We start from the raw sequence: 19,074 nt of genomic DNA, 5'->3' as shown, positions 1-19,074 counted from the left end.
AGTGTTTGTATGGTGTTGGTTTCCCTGTTATAGGAAAGACATTGTAAAGCTGGATAGGACGCAGAAGAGATTTATGAGATTGCTGCCTGAGCAGAGGGGAGGAGTTGGCTGCACTATATCTTTACTCTTTAGAGCACAGGAGAATGAACGGTGACCACAGAGAACTTAATAAAATCATGAGGGGTATGAATAAAGTGGCTAGTTCTCAGGTTTATGGAGGACACTGATCCAAGACAAGAAGAGACATTTAAAAGAAACGTGAGCGGTAACCTTTTACACAGAGCGTAGAGAGTATTTGGAATGAGCTGCCAGAGGATGTGATCAAGGTGGCTACGATTGCAACATTTAAGAGGCATTTGGATAGGTACGTAGAGGGGAGAGGTTTGGAGGGTTATGGGTCAAGTGAGGGCAACTGGGAATAGCAGGGAGGGTGCTGGAGTTGGCATGGACTTGTCGGGTCAAAGGGCCTGTTTCTGTGCTGTGTTATTCTATGATTCTTTGGTTCTGAGATTCAGATTGTTGAAGCGACCCATTGTGGATATGCTGTTTGTGATACTGAGCCAAAGAAAACTAACCACTGTGTGTGTCAACAGTGTCACTAGTACATATTTGGCATATGAAATTAACCATGATTATATTGTGTAGAGATAATAGTTTTCCCCCTCAATATCGGAGGTCATGTGACCTCCGTGATGCAGTGTCCCCAGACTCATTTCTGGTGTTCTGGCATCTTTCCGGAGTGCTCTGGGTGAATGAATCAGGTCAGTCCTCATAATTGCCTCCAGGGAAACTAGGCTAAGTACTATGAGCAGCCCCTGATGAGCCTTTTAAACTTCTGTAAATGGAAAGTAACGGTTTCCTCTGAAGGGAAGTGATTGATGAAGGTCAGAAGTCAGTGTCGACTCTGTGTGGGTTCCCACTGAAATAAATTTCAGCTATATATTGTACACAAGTAAATGATTGCAGGACATATGATTGTAGGATTTACTGTAACGGCTCTTATCTGATTTTGCCATAGTAGGAAATTTGGTCATTGGACTGTATCTGGGTGGGTCGGTTGTTTGGAGAACAATATTTGTTATGAAGACCTTTGCAAAATGTTTTATACTTCAAACATTAAAGGCAGAGGCTTACTGAACAGCTGAGTGTGTCCATGCAGGGTTGGTATTTTCTCTGAATATTGTCACAGACAATTATCCCTCATCTCTGCAGTAGCTCAACACTCTGGAAAAGTTAGGGTTCGTCATAAGTGAAGCCTTAAGCCAATATAGGTAAAATATCGGGGAAATTCGTCTGATCCTTGAAGGCAGTCAAGTAGCTTCCAGAAGGTATGTTTGCATCTTTATGAATCCTTTCTGTTTCCAGTCAGTTATTGACTAGATAACCTCATTTACAACTTGTCATGGTATCACCAGTTTTAACATATCAGACATTCCCCCCCCCCCCCCCACCGTCCTTCCTGTAGCTTAACAAGCTTCTTTTGTTGCTTTTCCATTTCTGATGAGAAGCCATTGAACTGGAACGTTAACTCAGTTTCTTTTCCCATAGATGCATCCTGAACTATTGAGTACCTCCAGCATTTTCTGTGTTTGTTTTCAGACAAGAGTGTGTGTTTCCAATAAACAGTGTATACATTTTGGGAGAAATATGTTTCTTAGTGTGTAACGCAGCATAATAGATGTAAATAGTATAACAATATGTCTTCCTATCCATTCTTCAAATCATCTAACATTACTTTTAGGTAATTTTTTAATTAAGCTCTATAATGACATCACTTCTCAAAACAAAATTCATAATATCTCTTGGGTGTTAAGATGCTGCTTGATTTTTGTGAATGTTTATATTCTCTACAATGGACTTCTGCATTGTATTGAAAATGCAGTGGCTGTTACTGATCTAGCTGTAGGCATTAGACTCTGCATTGCTGCTGTTGCTGTTGATGCCCTGTATTTTATCAGCTTTGGAGATGAATTCTGTTGCTTTTCCTTTGCTGGCCTTTCTCAGTTTCAATATTGCAAAGTTTGAGGGTGCATTGCAGATAGTTACTAACCAATTCCATGCTTTATTCTGTGCTCTGAGCAACACAGCTAATGACACAAGTTATTGTAACTCTGCTTCCTTTTTCTTGGGCATTAAGCAGATGTAAGACCTTGAAGAAGTAAGACAACATGGGCTACATTCTGCACTCAGTAGCTCAGTTAACAATGTGTTGTTATACAGCATGGAAATGGGCCCTCTGGGCCAACACATCCATGCCAGCTAGGGTGCCTACATGATCTAGTCCCATTTTACCTGCATTTGACCCATATTCCCCTAAATAGTTCCCAGTTGTGTGGCTGACCATGCATCCCAAATATGTTATAACTGTACTTCCCTCTACCACTTTCTCTGGCAGTTCATCCCATATAGCCACCACCCCCTTGTTACTCTGGACCCATTTAAGTCTTTGCCCTCTCACCTTAGACTTCCCTACAAAGGGAAAAGGACTGTTGTCATCCACATTATTAACACTTCCTAAAAATTTCTATAATGTCATCCTCCAGTCTTCTACACTCCATGGAAGTGAGTACGTAGTTTCTCCTCATAACTCAGGCCCTTCAAGTCAAACAGCATTCTTGCAAATACTTTCTGCAACCTTTGTAGATAAATCATATCGTTCCAATAACATGGTAACCAGAACTGCATGTGATGCTCCAACTGTAGTATCATCAATGTCTTGTATGGCTATAACATAACATAGCAAGTTTTATTGTGCCCTGACCAATGAAGGCAAGGGTGCCATATGCTTTTTTTACCATCCTACCAGTGACACCACTCAACTTGTACCCCTTCATTTCTCTGTGTGAATGTTCTGATTTTGCTTATTTCAGAGTCACAGTCGTGCAGCACAGAAGCAAGCTCATCAGCTCACCAACAAAATCAGTCACATTTATTATCCTTGACATATGTTGTTCTGCACAGCAGTACAGGCCAAAGGCTTAGAAATCTGTAACTGACGTAAATAAATAAATAGTGCAAAAAAAAAGGAATAATGGAGTGGTGCTGATAGATTTATGGGTCAGTAAGAAATCTGATGATAGAGAGGAAAAAATTGTTCCTACATTGGTGAGTGTTGGCCTTCAGAATCATGCAAGTTCTCCCTAATGGTAGGAACAAAAAGAGGACACGTCCCAGATGGCGAAGGTCCGTGATGGATGGTGCCTTCCTGAGGAAGCATCTTTTTGAGATGTCATTGATTGTAGGGAGGGTTGTACCCATGATGGAGCTGGCTGTGTCTAGAATCCACAAACTTGTACATTAGAGGCTCTATTCCAGACTGTGATGCAACCAATCGAACATTCTCCACAGTAAAGCTCCAAAATCTGTAAGAGTCTTTGCTGATGTACTGAATCTCCTCACAGTCATAACTAAGTAGAGCTAATGAAGTATCTTCTTCATGATTGCATTAATGTGTTGGGCCCAAGATGGGTCCTCTGAGATGTTAATGTTCAGGGACTTGAGGCTGCTCACCCTTTCCACCACTGACCTCTCAATGCTCTCAATGAGGGCTGGTGTGTCTTCTCTTGACTCCCCTTTCCAGAGGTCCACAATCAGTTTTCATTTCCTTGGTCTTATTGGCACTGAGCACAAGGTTGTTGATGTAACACCATTTAACCAGCCAGTTTATCTCACTTCTGTATGCTTCCTCTTCACCATCTGACATTCTGACAACAATGTTCTGACATTGGCAAATTTGTGCTGTGTTAGTCACACAGTCATGAGAATAGAGAAAGTAGAACAGCAGGCTAAGCATGCGCCCTTGAGGCACAGATCAGTTGATAGTCAGCAAGGAGGAGATGTTATATTCAATCTTCTCTGATTGTGGTCTCCCAAAAGGAAAGTAAAGGATCCAGTTGTAGAGGGAAGTGCAGAGAGAGCTTGGTGATTAGCACTGAAGGATTGATGGTGTTGAACACTGAGCTATAATCAATAATCAATAGCATGACATATGGTCTAGTTCCTCCAAAGCAGAATGGAGAACCAGTGAGAGTGCTGTGATAGCCAAATTGCAATGGGTCCCAATCCTTGATCAGGCATGACTTGAAGCATTATGTCCATACTGGCCTTTTACCCATGTGCGTTAATCTTATTTGCCACTATTAGGACCATATCCTTCTATTCCTTGCTTATGTATGCGTCACTCCCTCCTGCATGTACTTGTGTTACATTTACTCAGGTTGCATGTCCTCCAACCTGATGGCAAGAATATTGAATTTTCCTTCCCGTAACCAAATTCCCCACTCCCCCCCCCCCACCCTCTATTCCCCACTCTGACCTTTTACTACTTCTCACCTGCCTTACAACTTCCCCCTGGGTCTTCCCTCTCTCCCCCTCTCCCCCTCTCCTATCACCTTCACATTAGCCTCCCCCCCCTCCCCTCCACCCACCCCACTTTTTTATTCTGGCAATTTCCCCCCCCCTTCCTTCTCAGTCCTGAAGAAGCGTCTCAGCCTAAAACATTAACTATTTGTTCACTTCCATAGATACTGACTGACCTGCTGAGTTCCTCTAGTGTTTTGAGTGTGGTCTTCATATTAATTGTGCCTCTCCACCATACCATTTAGAGTATGTTCCACATATCAGCCACCCTCTGCATATAGAAACCTACCCTTTAAAACGCTTTCCTCTCACCTTGAACTTTTAAAGCTCTGTCCTCTTGTTTTTGATACTTATTTTAGGAAAAAGATTTTGACAATCTATCACATTATTTTATATATTCTCTCTGGTCAGACCTCAATGTCCTTTACTCAAGGGAAAAACAAGCCTAGGCTATCCAATCTCTTCCCATAACTAAAGTTGTCCAGTCCAGGCAACATCTGGAGAGTCTCCTCTGCAACCTCTCCACTGCATTCATATCTTTCCTTTGTTGTGGTGATCTTGTTTTCCATCGATTCTTTCACAACCGCTTTGGTATTTCCTCCATATGTTTTTACTTTTAATTTGCATCTCTTCTCTCAATGCTGAGCTTGCATTGTAATCTGCTGCCTGAGCTATATGTAGGACACTTTTTATTCTGGGAAATCACATGGTTACTTGCAACTTACCTTCAGTCTGGTTTTCATTCTTTAGATACTGTTGCCTAATTGTGCCAGACCTGCTTCCTTTTGTAGAATTGATCCGGAAGCCAGCTGTCTGAGTTGTCATCGTCTCCATCAGTCTGTGTTGTCCTGTTGTTCTGGCTGCACCTGAAGCCTGTGATCCCTCTCAATCAAGGCTTTCTGAACATTTGGCTCTGTTGAGCTCCAAGCGAGCTGATCCATGATCCAGTTATTCAAAACGGACTGTCCTTCTAAGCCCTGAAGGGAAGTGGGCTCACCCAGGTCCCTCTGGAACACATTTTTGTGGATTTGATTTGGCCTGAGGAGTGTGCTGAATTTTTCAAAGATCTTACCAAACTTTTATTGCTGGACTCGCATCGTTCCCAGGTGTGGCAAAGGACAATCCTTTCTCTCCTGTCTACAAATGAATGTAGCTGCCACCTCCACCATTCTTGTGTTGCAGGATGACAGTGAAGTCACTTGGATTGAATGTCAGTTTACATAACTGCTTACATTAATTACTCATCAGTTAATAGCTCATCAGGGTGATTGATAAGTTTGTGGCCTAAGGTAGAAGGAGATGAATTATTAACTTCAAACTTTCTGCATAGTCACTCAAAGAGTTGAACTGCATGTGCATGTAATGAGAACTGTATGACTCATCTCCTTCTACTGTAGGCCACGAACTTATCAATCACCCCTGCTGTGGACACTTTCTGGAGGTTCAAGATCTGTATGCTCCACGACCACTGGACTAAGTGCGTTAAATGTAGGAGGGACTATATTGAAAAATAAATGTGCTGGGCTTCTGAAATTGAATCCTTCTACCTTAGGCCATGAACTTATCAATAACCCCATTTATTTATTTTTCTATGTTATCGTGGATTGCATTGTACTGCTGCCGCTAAGTTAACAAATTTCACAATGCTGGTGATATTAAACCTGATTCTAATTCTGAGCATAAGAGGAAGAATCCTAGAAAGTGAGTCCGTAGGTTGTGGGAACAGTTCAGTGATTTGGCAAATGACGTTGAGTGAAGTTATCTGCTCTGTTTCAAGAGCCTTTTGGTTGAGGTGCAATAACTGTTCCTGAACCTGGTGGTATGAGTCCTGAGGCTCATGCACTTTTTACTTGATGGCAGCAGCGAGAAAAGAGCATGGCCTGGGTGGTGGGGGGGAGGGGTGTCCTTGATTATGGATGCTGCTTTCCTGTGACAATACTTCGTGTAGATGTGCTCAATGGTGGGGAGGGCTTTACCCGAGATGGACTGGGCCATACCCATTGTTTTTTTTGTTGGATTTTACGTCAAGGGCATTGGTGTTTCCATTTCAGATCAGAACGCAGCCAGTCAATATACTCTCCTTTCTACATCTAGGGAAGTTTGTCAAGGTTTTAGATGTCATGCCATCATATATTGCAGAAGTATTTCAACAAACTAGCAATAATATAGTGAACAGGGGGAGAGAGAGGGAGAGCACTTCTTCAGGAATATGTAAAAAAAAAAGGATAGCTAAAAGAAATGTTTCTTCTATTGAGGATGAGAATGGCGTATTAATAATGGGAGACAAAGAAATGGCTGAGATTCTAAATAATTATTTTGAGTCAGTCTTCCCTGCAAAGACACTGAAAACATTCCGAAGTTACAAGATAATCAAATGCCTTTCGGGGGCATGAACTTAAAACAATCTCCATCACTTAAAAAAAGATACCGGCCAAACTAACAGGGCTAAATGCTGAAAGGATCTCTGGATCTAATGATCTGTATCCTACAGTCTTAAAGGAAGTGGTTGCAGAGGTAGTGAATGTATTGATTGTAATCTACCAAAACTCTCTGTATTCTGGAGAGGTCACAAAAGATAGATAAACTGCAAACGCAATGCCACAATTCAAAATAGGAGGGAGACAGAAAACAGGATACTGGAGCAGTTGCTATCACGAGGAAAGTGCTGGAATTCATTAAGGAGGTAATAACAGGGCATTTAAAGAGAGTCAGTATGGCTTTATGAATGGAAAATTATGTTTGACAGATTTGGAAAAGTTCTTTGAGATTGGATGATCAATTGGCTAAAGGGGAACCAGCTGATGTCATGCGTTTGAATTTCTAAAAGACACCAGATTAAATGCCACAAAAAATTTGCCATATTTGATAAGAGTGCTTGGGGTTGGAGATAATACAGTGGCATTGATGGGAAAGTGCTCAACTTATAGAAAATAAATGGGTCCTTTTCAGATTCCCCCAGGGATCACTACAACTCGAAGTGTGCAGTGAGCCAAATTCGCTGAATATATTAAAGTAGATGATTTACAGTTTGTTTGTAAAATGGTTAATTGAGAGGGCAAGGTGGAGAAGATGCATAGTTATTTACTTGGCAAAAAAATGTGGGTGAGCTACCAGCTGATTTCTTTGTATCGTTAATCACCAGGGAGAAGGACATTGATGATAGTAGGATCAGGGAGGGAAAGGGCTGCGCTGATATTCTAGGGCATGTTGATATCAAGAACAAAGGAGTGTTGGTCATTTGGAGAACATTAATTTAGATACCTCCCTTTGGCCTGATAGAATCTATCCCATTTTACTGAGAGAGGCAAGGGAGGAGATTTCTGGGGTCTAGATTGAGATCTCTTGGGCCACAAGCAAAATCTCAGAAGACATTTGCAGTGTTTCCCACAGCATTCAGTGTATTTATCTACTGTTCTGTGTTCCTGGACATCTAAACACATCCACCTTCTTAATACTCAATACCATCAACATACTATCCCCCCTCCCTGAACTCACTGTCCTTAATGTCTTACAGAAAAAAATAATTTTTTGAACCTCCCCCTCATTCCCTGTAATGCTGTCTTGTTTGGCTGTACTCGTACATGGTTAAATGACAATTGAACTTGAATTGAATTTCATGGTTATTTGTGATCTACAGAGTTTTAATAATCCGTCAGGTGAAGAGACTCATCTATGGCTCTTAGTCCACCCTGGTAACTGAGTTGTTAAATGCTTGAGCGTTAATCTGAGCAGATTAAAAGCCCAATATGTGAGAGGATCCAAGCTAAGCAGAATATTTCAGATACGACCTTGTACAAAAAAGGAGAGTGTTCCTTCTTTCAAATTTATTTATTTTGGCAAGACATCCAAGCACTCTGTTTCATCACAAGAATCTTCTGATATTGGCAGTGGGCCTTCACTGAAACATGCAGCATGACCTTTCCAAACTGCTTCTCAATTTCAATATTGCACATGACATATAGTCAGAGTGGTCATTTGTCAGAGTAGATTTGTCTTTATCAAATGATGTTTGTTTGATACTGTTCCATTTCCCCATTGCAGTCCATGGCAGCATTATTTTTAATCACCATTTTTCACTGAACTTGTTCCAACTTGCTACTCTGCCAACAATGGGACGCATTTCCTAATCTTGTCATTGAAAACATGTTCTTCAGAGTAATTTGAAAACTGAATTTCATGGCATGCATTAAGAAGCGGGGATGCCAACCTTTTTAACCATCCAAACTAAAATACACGTATGTCAAATGTCGTGGTGACATAGCAATCTAGCACTATCGCCTTGCAGCTCCAGTAAACTGGGTTCAGTCCTGAGTATTGATCTTGAGTATTGCCTGTCTGCAATTTGTGGGATCTCCCTGTGGACTTGTTGGTTTCCACTTGATGTTCCCCTAGATCCACTTGGTATTTTCCCCGACCCTCCCCATGCCAAATAATGGGTTATTTGGATAATTGGTCACAAATTACCCCTTTGTGTTGAAAATGGCAATATAATCAAAATAAGATTTGATGAGCATAAGGGAGAGAGTAAGTCTGTCGGGAAATAAGGAGAGGGGAATAGGACTGTTGGGATTGCAATGCTGGAAGCTAGTCTAGAATGAACGGTCTCTTTCTGCATTGTTATAACTAAGGGTGACATTATTATGACCAATCAATGTATTTTTGTTTAATCAGTTCTGCCAGGAAAGTCTGAGTTCACAGCTGTGATTCATCATATTGTGGATTACTAGTCTTGATCTGGTTGCCAAGTAACAGGTTATCAGTTGGAGAGTTGATGTTGACAAGAAGCCAAAATAGTTCAAGTATCCAATGCTACTTCTTACGGCATCCTGTCACTTAAATCAGATGAGAACTGATTTTAAAAATATCTCAAAACAGTTTGCTGCATGTGTGGTAGTAGGTGCCATTTAACATGAAGGAGAAAGGAAAGTTAGAAGATGGGAGTTGAATACTGTCATTGGCTCTTAATATTGGCTCCAAATTTCCCTTTAAACAACAGAAGAAGAAAATCAAAGGGCAGGAGATACTGGGAGTCTGAAATGAAAACAAACAATGCTGGAAGCATGTGGCTGGTCAGGCAGCATCTGTGGAAGGAGAAAGATTTCAGGTTGAAGATCTCTGTTTAGCTTCCCACAAAACAAAAGATTATGGTTTCTATTGCATTTTGCTGGATCATTTCAGGAATAAACCAAAACATCCACACAGCCCAGCTCTGTGTCTTTATGTTGTATTGAATCGTTCTCTGTTTCAAAATTGCCTCTGCTTATTTCTCTCTCTCCAAGAAATATACAACTACTCTCGTATGTAAAACATTCCATTTAATATGTTGGTACAGGGAACATTTGTATAAACCTCTCTGCATTCCCTTGTGACTATGTAATATATTACACACATTCATAATTTTGTACAGTTAGTTTAAATAACCTCTCAATCTCTTTCATTAAAATATAATAACAGTCTCTTATGACTATAGCACTTCAGCCCTGACAACATCGTTGGAAATCTCCCTCCATTTTCTCTAGCGCAAACACTTCCTTTAATGTGACCAGGACTGAATGCAATATTTGAGCTGGCTCTCACTGTTTTATGTAGTTTAAGCATGACCTCCCTACTTCTGTATTCCCATGGCTGGCCAACATGTCTTAATTCTCTAGTCACTCGTCCTGCTAGCTTCAAAGATGTGTAGATTTGTGGTTATTGTAAAACATGTTGTTTAGCAAAAATTAAATCATATCAAGTCATTAATTATTTTACTTTTGTACTGGCTTTAACTTTCCCTGTCATGTTGAGTAGTCAACTACTTCATAAGTACCTTAAACTTTGTACAGTTACATGTGATGTCTTGAGGTGAGATAGTTAACGCAAAGCTTCTTGAAGACCAAGGCACCTCAGACTCCATTGATTTCAGTTCCCGTGTGATGCCCGAAATTTGTTTCCAATTTCCTCCTTAATAATGATGAATATTGATGGTCTCATTGTTATTTCTGCCACAAAATAGACAGTTTTGTCCATTAGCCTGGAAGCTCCATTCATCATAAGTGCACCTCAACTTGTCCTCCAGAGCATTCAGAATAGACTTCTGGAATGTTCAGCAGTCTGCTTGCACATACTGAAGTTCATATAGAAGAGGGATTATAATATAAGGAAAGCGGTATATTGACCTTTACTCTCCTTTTCAATTTACAGCTTCACTGTGAAGGTTTCTGCAGCTGTGTCGGGCCATGGCATCCCAAACATAGTAGGTGAGCACTGGACAAGTCCGTGTACTGAAACACAATGACAAAACTGACCCATTCATGGTGTAAGCTACACTTTTAGCTTGAGTCAGGTCAAGCTGATGGTTAAATGCCCACCTGCTGGTACCACTGTTTCACTGTGCTCAATCCGCAATTTGCCTCCTGTAAGGTGTCTGCAGTTCATAGTTGCCTCTCGTGGCATCACCAATGTCAGTGCTCTGGAGGCTTTGCTGTGTGGTCATTGTGCAAAGTTCATGGCAGCCTGGCCTTGGGTAGTGCAAACTCAGGCCCTGTTCACCCAAGCCATCCCAGTGGCCTCCTGACAGCTCGTGCAGTCAAAGACCTTCACTAAATAGTGCTGATTGCGACCACCTCTAAGCATCACAGAATAGCAAAAAGAATAAAAATATTTGTAAATAACTTCCAAAAGTTTAAAATCCATTTTTAGAATATGACTTACAATAAAGTTATTTTAAAATACCCCTATGTAATTGTGAGACACAAATATGTTGAAACAGGAGAAAGCAAAGCAGACAGCACAGTGCAATACGTGTGGCAGTGCTGGACGTGCCAGCCTGTGGTTGGCACAAAGCTGATGGTTCTAATCTGGCATTTCAGCCCAGTCGCAGGCTCCATCTCTGAACTCAATGCTGAGTCGGGGAGGGTGTGGCAGGGGATCAGAGGCTGGCACCTGATCTTGAAACATTTTGTACTTCTGCAGTCAGCACATCACAGGAACTAGCTTCCCCACTCTTTTCTCCGTTGACACTTCTTGCTGCCTCAGTATTGCACTCAGAATAATCAAAGACCCACCCCGCACATTTTCCCTTCTCTTTTCCCATCGGGCAGACGATGTAAAAGTCTGAAAGCCCGTACCAGTAGGCTCAAGGAAAGCATCTATTCCCTGTTATCAGACTCTTAAACTGACCTCTTGTATGATAAGATGACCTCTTGACCTCATCCTCTACCTCATTTTGATCTAGTATTTTGTCATCTACCTGCACTACATTTTACACTTTATGCTGCATTGTTATTGTTTTACCTTGTTCTAGCTCAATGCACTGTGTAATGATCTGATCTGTATGAACAGTATGCAAGACAAGGTTTTCACTGCATCTCAGTACATGTGACAATAGTAAATCGGCACCAATACGAACACTACATTGGCAGATTTTGAAGTTTGATCCACACACTTCAGCAAACCAGCACTACAATAGTTAACACAAAGTACACTGCAGATGCAGTGGTCAAAAGCTGGATGAACTCAGCAGGTCGGGCAGCATGCGTTGAAATGAGCAGTCAACATTTCGGGCCAAGACCCTTCGTCAGGACAGTAGTTAAACCCCCTATTCCTATGATTTATGTCTAGACCTTTATCTGAGATTTTCTACCTGTTTGACTGTATATATTGTAGAATGGACCTGAACCTATTTTACTAATGGCTTTTAAAACATATCTGAATAATAAAAATGTTACATTCTATGTATAGCTTGTGAAACTAACTTAATAAACTTTCAATTTCTTTTTCTTTTCCCAAGTTCTGAATGCTACCCTTCAGCTCGACAAACTGAAGCAAAAAGGAGGAGTTGAGAGAACGCTGTTCTTTAATTATCACCGGCCACAGCACACTTTCCAGTTAGTCCTCAGCAAAATGGAACAATTCACCCACCAGGAATTTGTTGTTTATCTTACAGTAAGTACCTACCTAAACAGTGCTCAGCCCAAAGGTTTCCTGTGGGTCGGGTACTTAGCTGACAAACTACTCAAAGCTTTAAGTTATTTTTTAATATAGTGTCATGAAGTCATAGACCACAGCAGAGAAACAAAACCTTTGGCCCATCTAGTCATGGTGGGCTATTATTCTGCCTAGTCCCATTGACTTGCATCAGGACCATAACCCACCATACTCCTCCCATCCATGCACCTGTCAAAATTTCTCTTAAAAACGGAAAATGAATCTGTATCCACCCATTTCCACTGGCAGCTCTCACCACTCTCCGAGTGAAGATGTTCCCAATCATGTTCCCTTCAACATTTCACATTTCACCCTTAACCTATGACCTCTAGTTCAATTCTCACCCAACCACAGTAGAAAAGGCCTGGTTATTTTTACCCTCTCTATACTCCTCATAATTATGTATATCAATTTTCCCTTCATTTTCCTGCACTTCATGGAATAAAGTCTGAACCTATTCAACCTTTCCCTGTAACTCAGATCTTCAAGTCCTGACAACATCCTTGTAAATTTTTTCTGTGCTCTTTCAACCTTATTGATATCTTTCCGGTAGATGGGTGACCAGAACTGCACGCAATACTTCAAATTTAGACTCACCAACATCTTGTACAACTTCGACATAACTTCCTAACTTCTGTACTCAATACTTTGATTTAGTAAGGCCAATGTTCCATCTGTCATTTTCCCAAGTGGCCCAGATCCAACCTTTTATAGTTTTCTCTGCTGTCCACTATGCCCCCATCTTTTGTCATCTACAAATTTGTTGATCCAGTTTACTACATTATCATCCAGATCATTAATCACAAGCTTTCAGTCAGAGAGGCAATCTTCTGCTGTCACTGTCTGACTTCCCCCATGAAACCAATGTCTCATCCAATTTACTACCTCATCCTGAAGACAGATACTTCTTGACCAACCTTTTGTGCGGAACTTGTCAAAGGACCTGACCTTTACTGCTGTTTTGCCTCACTTTTATAGACTCTGTGTTCATTTCCTGAGTAAATACAGATGCAAAAAATCCATTTAAGATCTCCCCCAACTCATTCACCTCTGTGCATAGTTGACCTCCAAGAGGACCAATTTTGTCCATTTTATTTGAAGACATTTGCTGCTTGTAGGAGATACTGTATGGAATGCAAGGCTTTGATTACTGCCTGGTATCTCATACAGTGGGCTTAATTTTATGGGCATGCACCCATTTAACAAAAAGTTTCCCAAACATAATCATCTCTACTTGGCTTATCAAGCTAACTTTGAAAACCTCCAAGAAGCAAATCTTCAGGAAGCAGAAGGTTTAGAAGGGAGTGTGAGGAGGAACATTTTCATCCAGTGGGTGGTTGGAGTTGGAAACACACTGCATGACAGGGTGGTGAAGGCAAAACCACATGCAGCATATAATTTGATGAGGATCTGAATTGCCAACGTTCAGAATGCAACAGATCAAGTGCTGGTAAAAGAGATTAGGATAGGCGGATACTCAGCGGACATGATGGGCTGAATGCCCTATAACTCTAAAAGCCCTATCTGTGATTCCCCTTTCCTATGTTCTGAGCTCTAATCTTCAGCCATGCAAACAAAAGCAAAAGCAAGAGAAGATTGGTTGTTAGGCACTTTTTGATTAACCTTTGGAAATCAGGAATGCTGAATGGGAGATTTATGTATGTGCAAACCTTCTCAGTGCATTTTAATGGATCTTAGACATCATGAGAACCACTTCTAGTTAATCTGTCCCTGCCCAGCACTACACATGTACGTCTGCAGCAGTGGTCACTTTACCATTTTATATCATGCAATGTGGTAACTAGTATAGGATTTTTTTTCTCTCCGGCCCTATTTAAAGATTACTGCCTGCAATGTCAAAGGTCATCTGCTGTGGGTAAATACTGAATTAATTGTGGCAGGTTTTGTAAAGTTTCTGTGAATTAGAAGCCATAGATATTGCAGATATTCCTTGTGTATCAGTACAGAAGCAGTCTATAGCCAGCAGAATTACTCAATAGCCTTCACATGTCCCTGGCCATCCTATCTTTGGTTGGTGTCTGGAGTACTGAGAGTGGATAAATCTAAAGAAAAATACATCTTGAAAACAAATTATTCTTATCCATCAAGCTGACGAAGTGTATTTTTCAATCATTTTTGATGAATCAGGACTGAAATAAATGTAATAAATGTAATTTATCAAGGAAGAAAATTAAACGTTAGTGTGTAAGTTTGGGTGGAATTATGATATACAGTAGTTCAAACAATGAAGCAATTATTTTAATATGATGAGCACATTTTTATCAGGAATTCACACTCATCGCATTTATATTGGAAATTAGCTTTTCATTATGCAAGAATGTATTGGTATGAAATAACTTCCTCACTAAAGGCAAGGCTGAAAAGGACATTAGGAATGCTTGTAGGCTATTTGTGAATGTATAATACAGTGACTGACTTGACATCAAAAATGGATTATAGAAGATCATCTGTGAGTATGTAAACTTCACTAATATGTATAAACGTATTCATGTATAAACCTGATTTGAGATTAAAATAAAAAAGTAATTTGAGGGGATTGCAGTGATGTGACAATGATTAAGCTTCAGGTTACTTTACAAGTTCAAGATAAAGTTTCTTTTCATTCACCCCTGCACATATATACAGCTGAACACATTGTTCCTCTGGGTCCAAGGTGCAAAACACAGTGCATGTAGTTGCACATGGACGGTGCATGTAGTCACACACGGTACATGTAGTTACAATCTGGCACATACAGTCACAAAATAATAGCTCAAGACCCTGAGTGGCAGGTTGGCATAAAGTGCGAGATGCCTGATTGTGTAAGGCAGTATAATGTTGCTGGCACTATTATAGTAAAATAAACAGTCATATACATAGGTGAAATAGCAGCAATAGAAAATGAAAAGTGAAAGAAGGATGAGAATATTTGAGTGCGGGGAGGGTGACAGGACATTCTTACATGGTGTACATGTGTGCTGGGTGGCAGCAGGATGTTAGAAGGTTAACAGTCTGGAGGAAGAAGCTGTTAACCAGCCTGACTTTTCTGGTTCTTGAGCTGCGATACCTTCTGCCTGATGACAGGAGGCCAAAGAGATTGTGGGAAGGATGGTAGGGGTCTTTGACAATGGCCTTATATTTATTATAGGAGGTTTTCTGTAGCCAGTTGTCTGTAGTGGTATCATTATGTGGTGGGCTGGGAGTGAAACTGGAGTGGGAATGCTGTCCAGCCAACACTGCAATATTTCAAAGGCTATAAATCAATGACTCAACTTTTAATAAAGAATATCCTCTCTTGCATTATTTTCCATTATTTCAGCACATGGAATATTCTGATTGAAGAATTAGTCACGGATTGTGAAAAAATTAATTCAGTCAGTTCTTGGCTATTTCCTTTTTTAAGACAAGCATACTGTGAGCCTTTGTGTCATTTGTTTTATGATGGAGTTGTGGAGGAAGTTCCTTTGCCAGAATTTAAAGTGATAATTTTTCAGTCATCAGTCTCAGCCCAGGCTTCTTTATAAATTGACCATATCATCCATTGGAACCAGTGGTGAAGGGATATAGCAAACCCTCAGAGGCTATTCTTCCTTCAGAGATCTGGAGCAGCAGTCTCAACAGTGTTAGTCATACACAACAATGCTTAATTAAGCATAGCATTGCATTCTTCTTTGCTGCATCATGTTAGATTGCAATCATCCTTTGTTGGTACTGCATGAAGGTCCATGTGTGGGTCACCGCAGAGTAACCGGCTGGCACACTACTACTCAAAAATAATTGCTGAACATTTCAAAAGTTTCTGTGATATAGCACCAATTAATAGTCAGTTTTCTATTCATTTCAACGTGCAGTTGAAATAAGGTGGGAAGGTAGTCTTTGATGAAATACTAGGTTCTGCAATGGTTCCAGAGGACTGCCAAATTGCAAATGTCACTCCTCCTTTTAAGAAAGGAGAAAGACTAAAGACAGGAAATTATGGACCAGCTGGCCTGACTTCAGTGGTTCGTAAGATGCTGGAGTCCAATATTAAGGATAGGGTTTCCATTAGAGGGTGGGGAATCTGGAATTCATTGCCACAGATGGATGTGGAGGCTAAATCGTTGGCTATATTTGAAGTAGAGGCTCTCGATTAGTAAGGGCATCAAAGGTTATAGGGAGAAGGCAGAAGAATGAGGAAAAATAAAGTATTCGTGATTGACTGGTGGAGCAAATCTGATGGGTGGAATGGCTTAATTCTTCTCCTTGGACTTGTGATCCTAAATATATTTTAATATAGATATTACATATTGATGTTTAGAAACAAGAAAATTGTATTTGTCACCAACTTAGTGATATCTATGTTAATTTAAGTGTTTCTATTCATTTCTTTCAGGATGAAAAAGACTTTCGGGATAAATTAACACCAATTACTGTGAGCTTAAATTACAGTTTGAATGAATCTCGTCGTTCAAATGATCTTAAACCAATAATTAACTACTACAGTGAAACATTCCTTCAGAAACAGGTGAGGGCAAACATTTATTATTTAGTTTAATCCCTTTGAAGATATATTGTCGGCTACATGTAAAGCTGCGTGGTAGTCTTTTTTTGTCTGTTTTTATAATTGACATAGGTTTTAAAATATAGAGGCAAATTTAAAAATATCACTGGTGAGGAATTGTGAAGACCTTATTAATTGTAAAAATATGTTTTATCCTGGGGAGAAGAATGAAAATGAAAACTAAATGTCAACAGCAATGCTTAAGTGGATGAGCTTAGTCTGTGGATCAGTACTTGGAGCTGTGATGTTGTGGCCAATACAGGGACTTGGATGGCTCAGGGGCAGGAATGGTTATTTCGAGCGCCAGGCTATAGATGTTTCAGAAAGGACAGAGAGGGAGGCAGAAGAGGTGGAGCGTGGCATTGTATATCAGAGATAGTGTTACGGCTGCAGAAAAGGAGGAAATCATGGAGGGATTGTCTACTGGGTCTCTGTGGGTGAAAGTTAGAAACAGGAAGGGGTCAATAACTCTACTAGGTGTTTTTTATAGGCTGCCCAATAGTAACAAGGACATTGAGGAGCAAATAGAGAGACAGATTCTGGAAAGGTGTAATAATAACAGGGTTGTCATGGTGGGAGATTTTAATTTCCCAAATATTAATTGGCATCTCCCTAGAGCAAAAGGTTCAGATGGGGTGGTGTTTGTTAGGTGTGTTTAGGAAGGTTTCCTGACACAATATGTAGATAAGCCTACAAGAGGAGAGGCTGTACTTAATCTGGTTTTGGGAAATGAACCTGGTTAGGTATTAGGTCTCTCAGTGGGTGAGCATTTTGGAGATAGTGATCACAATTTTATCTTCTTTACTATAGCATTGGAGAGGGATAGGAACAGACAAATTAGGAAAGCGTTTAATTGGAGTAAGTGGAAATATGAAGCTATCATGCAGGAACTTGGAGGCATAAATTGGGAACAGATGTTCTCAGGGAAATGTACGGCAGCAATGTGGCAAATGTTTAGGGGATATTTGCGTGGCGTTCTGCATAGGTACATTCCAGTGAGATAGGGAAAGGATGGTAGGGTACAGGAACCGTGGTGTACAAAGGCTGTTGAAAATCCATGTCAAGAAGAAAAGAAAAGCTTATGAAAGGTTCAAAGAAATAGGTAATGATAGAGATTTAGAAGATTATAAGGCTAGCAGGAAGGAGTTTAAGAATGAAATTAGGAGAGACAGAAGGGGCCATGAAAAGGCCTTGGTGAGCAGGATTAAAGAAAACCCCAAGGCATTCTACAAGTATGTGAAGATCAAGAGGATGAGATGTAAGAAAACAGGACCAATCAAGTGTGACAGTATTCATTATGGAAAAGGATCTTGGCAATTGTAGGGATGACTTACAATGGATTGAAAAGGTTGAGCATATAGACATTAAGAAAGAGGATGTGCTGGAGCTTTTGGAAAGCATCAAGTTAGATAAGTAACTGGGACTGGATGAGATGTACCCCAGGCTACTGTGGGAGGTGAGGGAGGAGATTGCTGAGCCTCTGGTGATGATCTTTGCATCATCAGTGGGGACAGAAGAGGTTCCAGAGGATTGGAGGGTTGTGGATGTTGTTCCCTTATTCAAGAAATGGAGTAGAGATAGCCCGGGAAATTATAGATCAGTGAGTCTTACCTCACTGGTTGGTAGGTTTATGGAAAAGATACTGAGAGGCAGGATTTATGAATATTTGGAGAGACATAACATGATTAGGAATAGTCAGCAGGGCTTTATCGAAGGCAAGTTGTACCTTACGAGCCTAATTGAATTTTTTGAGGATATGACTAAACACATCGATGAAGGTAAATCAGTAGATGCAGTGTAGATGGATTTCAGCAAGGCATTTGATAAGGTACCCCATGCAAGGCTTATTGAGAAAGTAAGGAGGCATGGGATCAAAGGGGACCTTGCTTTGTGGATCTAGAATTGGTCATATTCTGCATGGAGGTTGGTGACCAGTGGTGTGCCCCAAGGATCTGTTCTGGGACACCTTCTCTTTGTGATTTTTATAAATGACCTGGATGAGGAAGTGGAGGGACAGGTTAGTAAATTTGCTGATGACACAGAGGTTGGGGGTGTTGTGGATAGTGTGGCGGGCTGTCAGAAGTTACAACAGGACATCAATAGGATGCAAAACTGGGCTGAGAAGTGGCAAATCGCATTCAACCCAGACAAGTGTGAGGTGGTTTATTTTGGGAGGTCAAGTATGATGGCAGAATATAGTATGAATG

General features: G+C 40.6%; 1 protein-coding gene across 1 annotated transcript in view; it reads left to right on the top strand.

Annotated features, from left to right (window-relative positions):
• itga8 (integrin, alpha 8) overlaps positions 1 to 19,074 on the top strand; it is a 242,751-nt gene that overhangs the window by 117,240 nt on the left and 106,437 nt on the right. The window contains exons 16-18 of the mRNA XM_059972246.1: positions 10,543 to 10,598; positions 12,131 to 12,285; positions 16,700 to 16,831. Coding sequence (XP_059828229.1) covers positions 10,543 to 10,598; positions 12,131 to 12,285; positions 16,700 to 16,831 — 343 coding nt within the window. The remainder of the gene's footprint in view (positions 1 to 10,542; positions 10,599 to 12,130; positions 12,286 to 16,699; positions 16,832 to 19,074) is intronic.

The sequence above is a fragment of the Hypanus sabinus genome, chromosome 6, assembly GCF_030144855.1.
Source record: "Hypanus sabinus isolate sHypSab1 chromosome 6, sHypSab1.hap1, whole genome shotgun sequence".
In the NCBI taxonomy this organism is placed as follows: Eukaryota; Metazoa; Chordata; class Chondrichthyes; order Myliobatiformes; family Dasyatidae; genus Hypanus; species Hypanus sabinus.
Note: the sequence above shows the minus strand (reverse complement) of the source record. Positions and strands in the feature narration are given on the sequence as shown.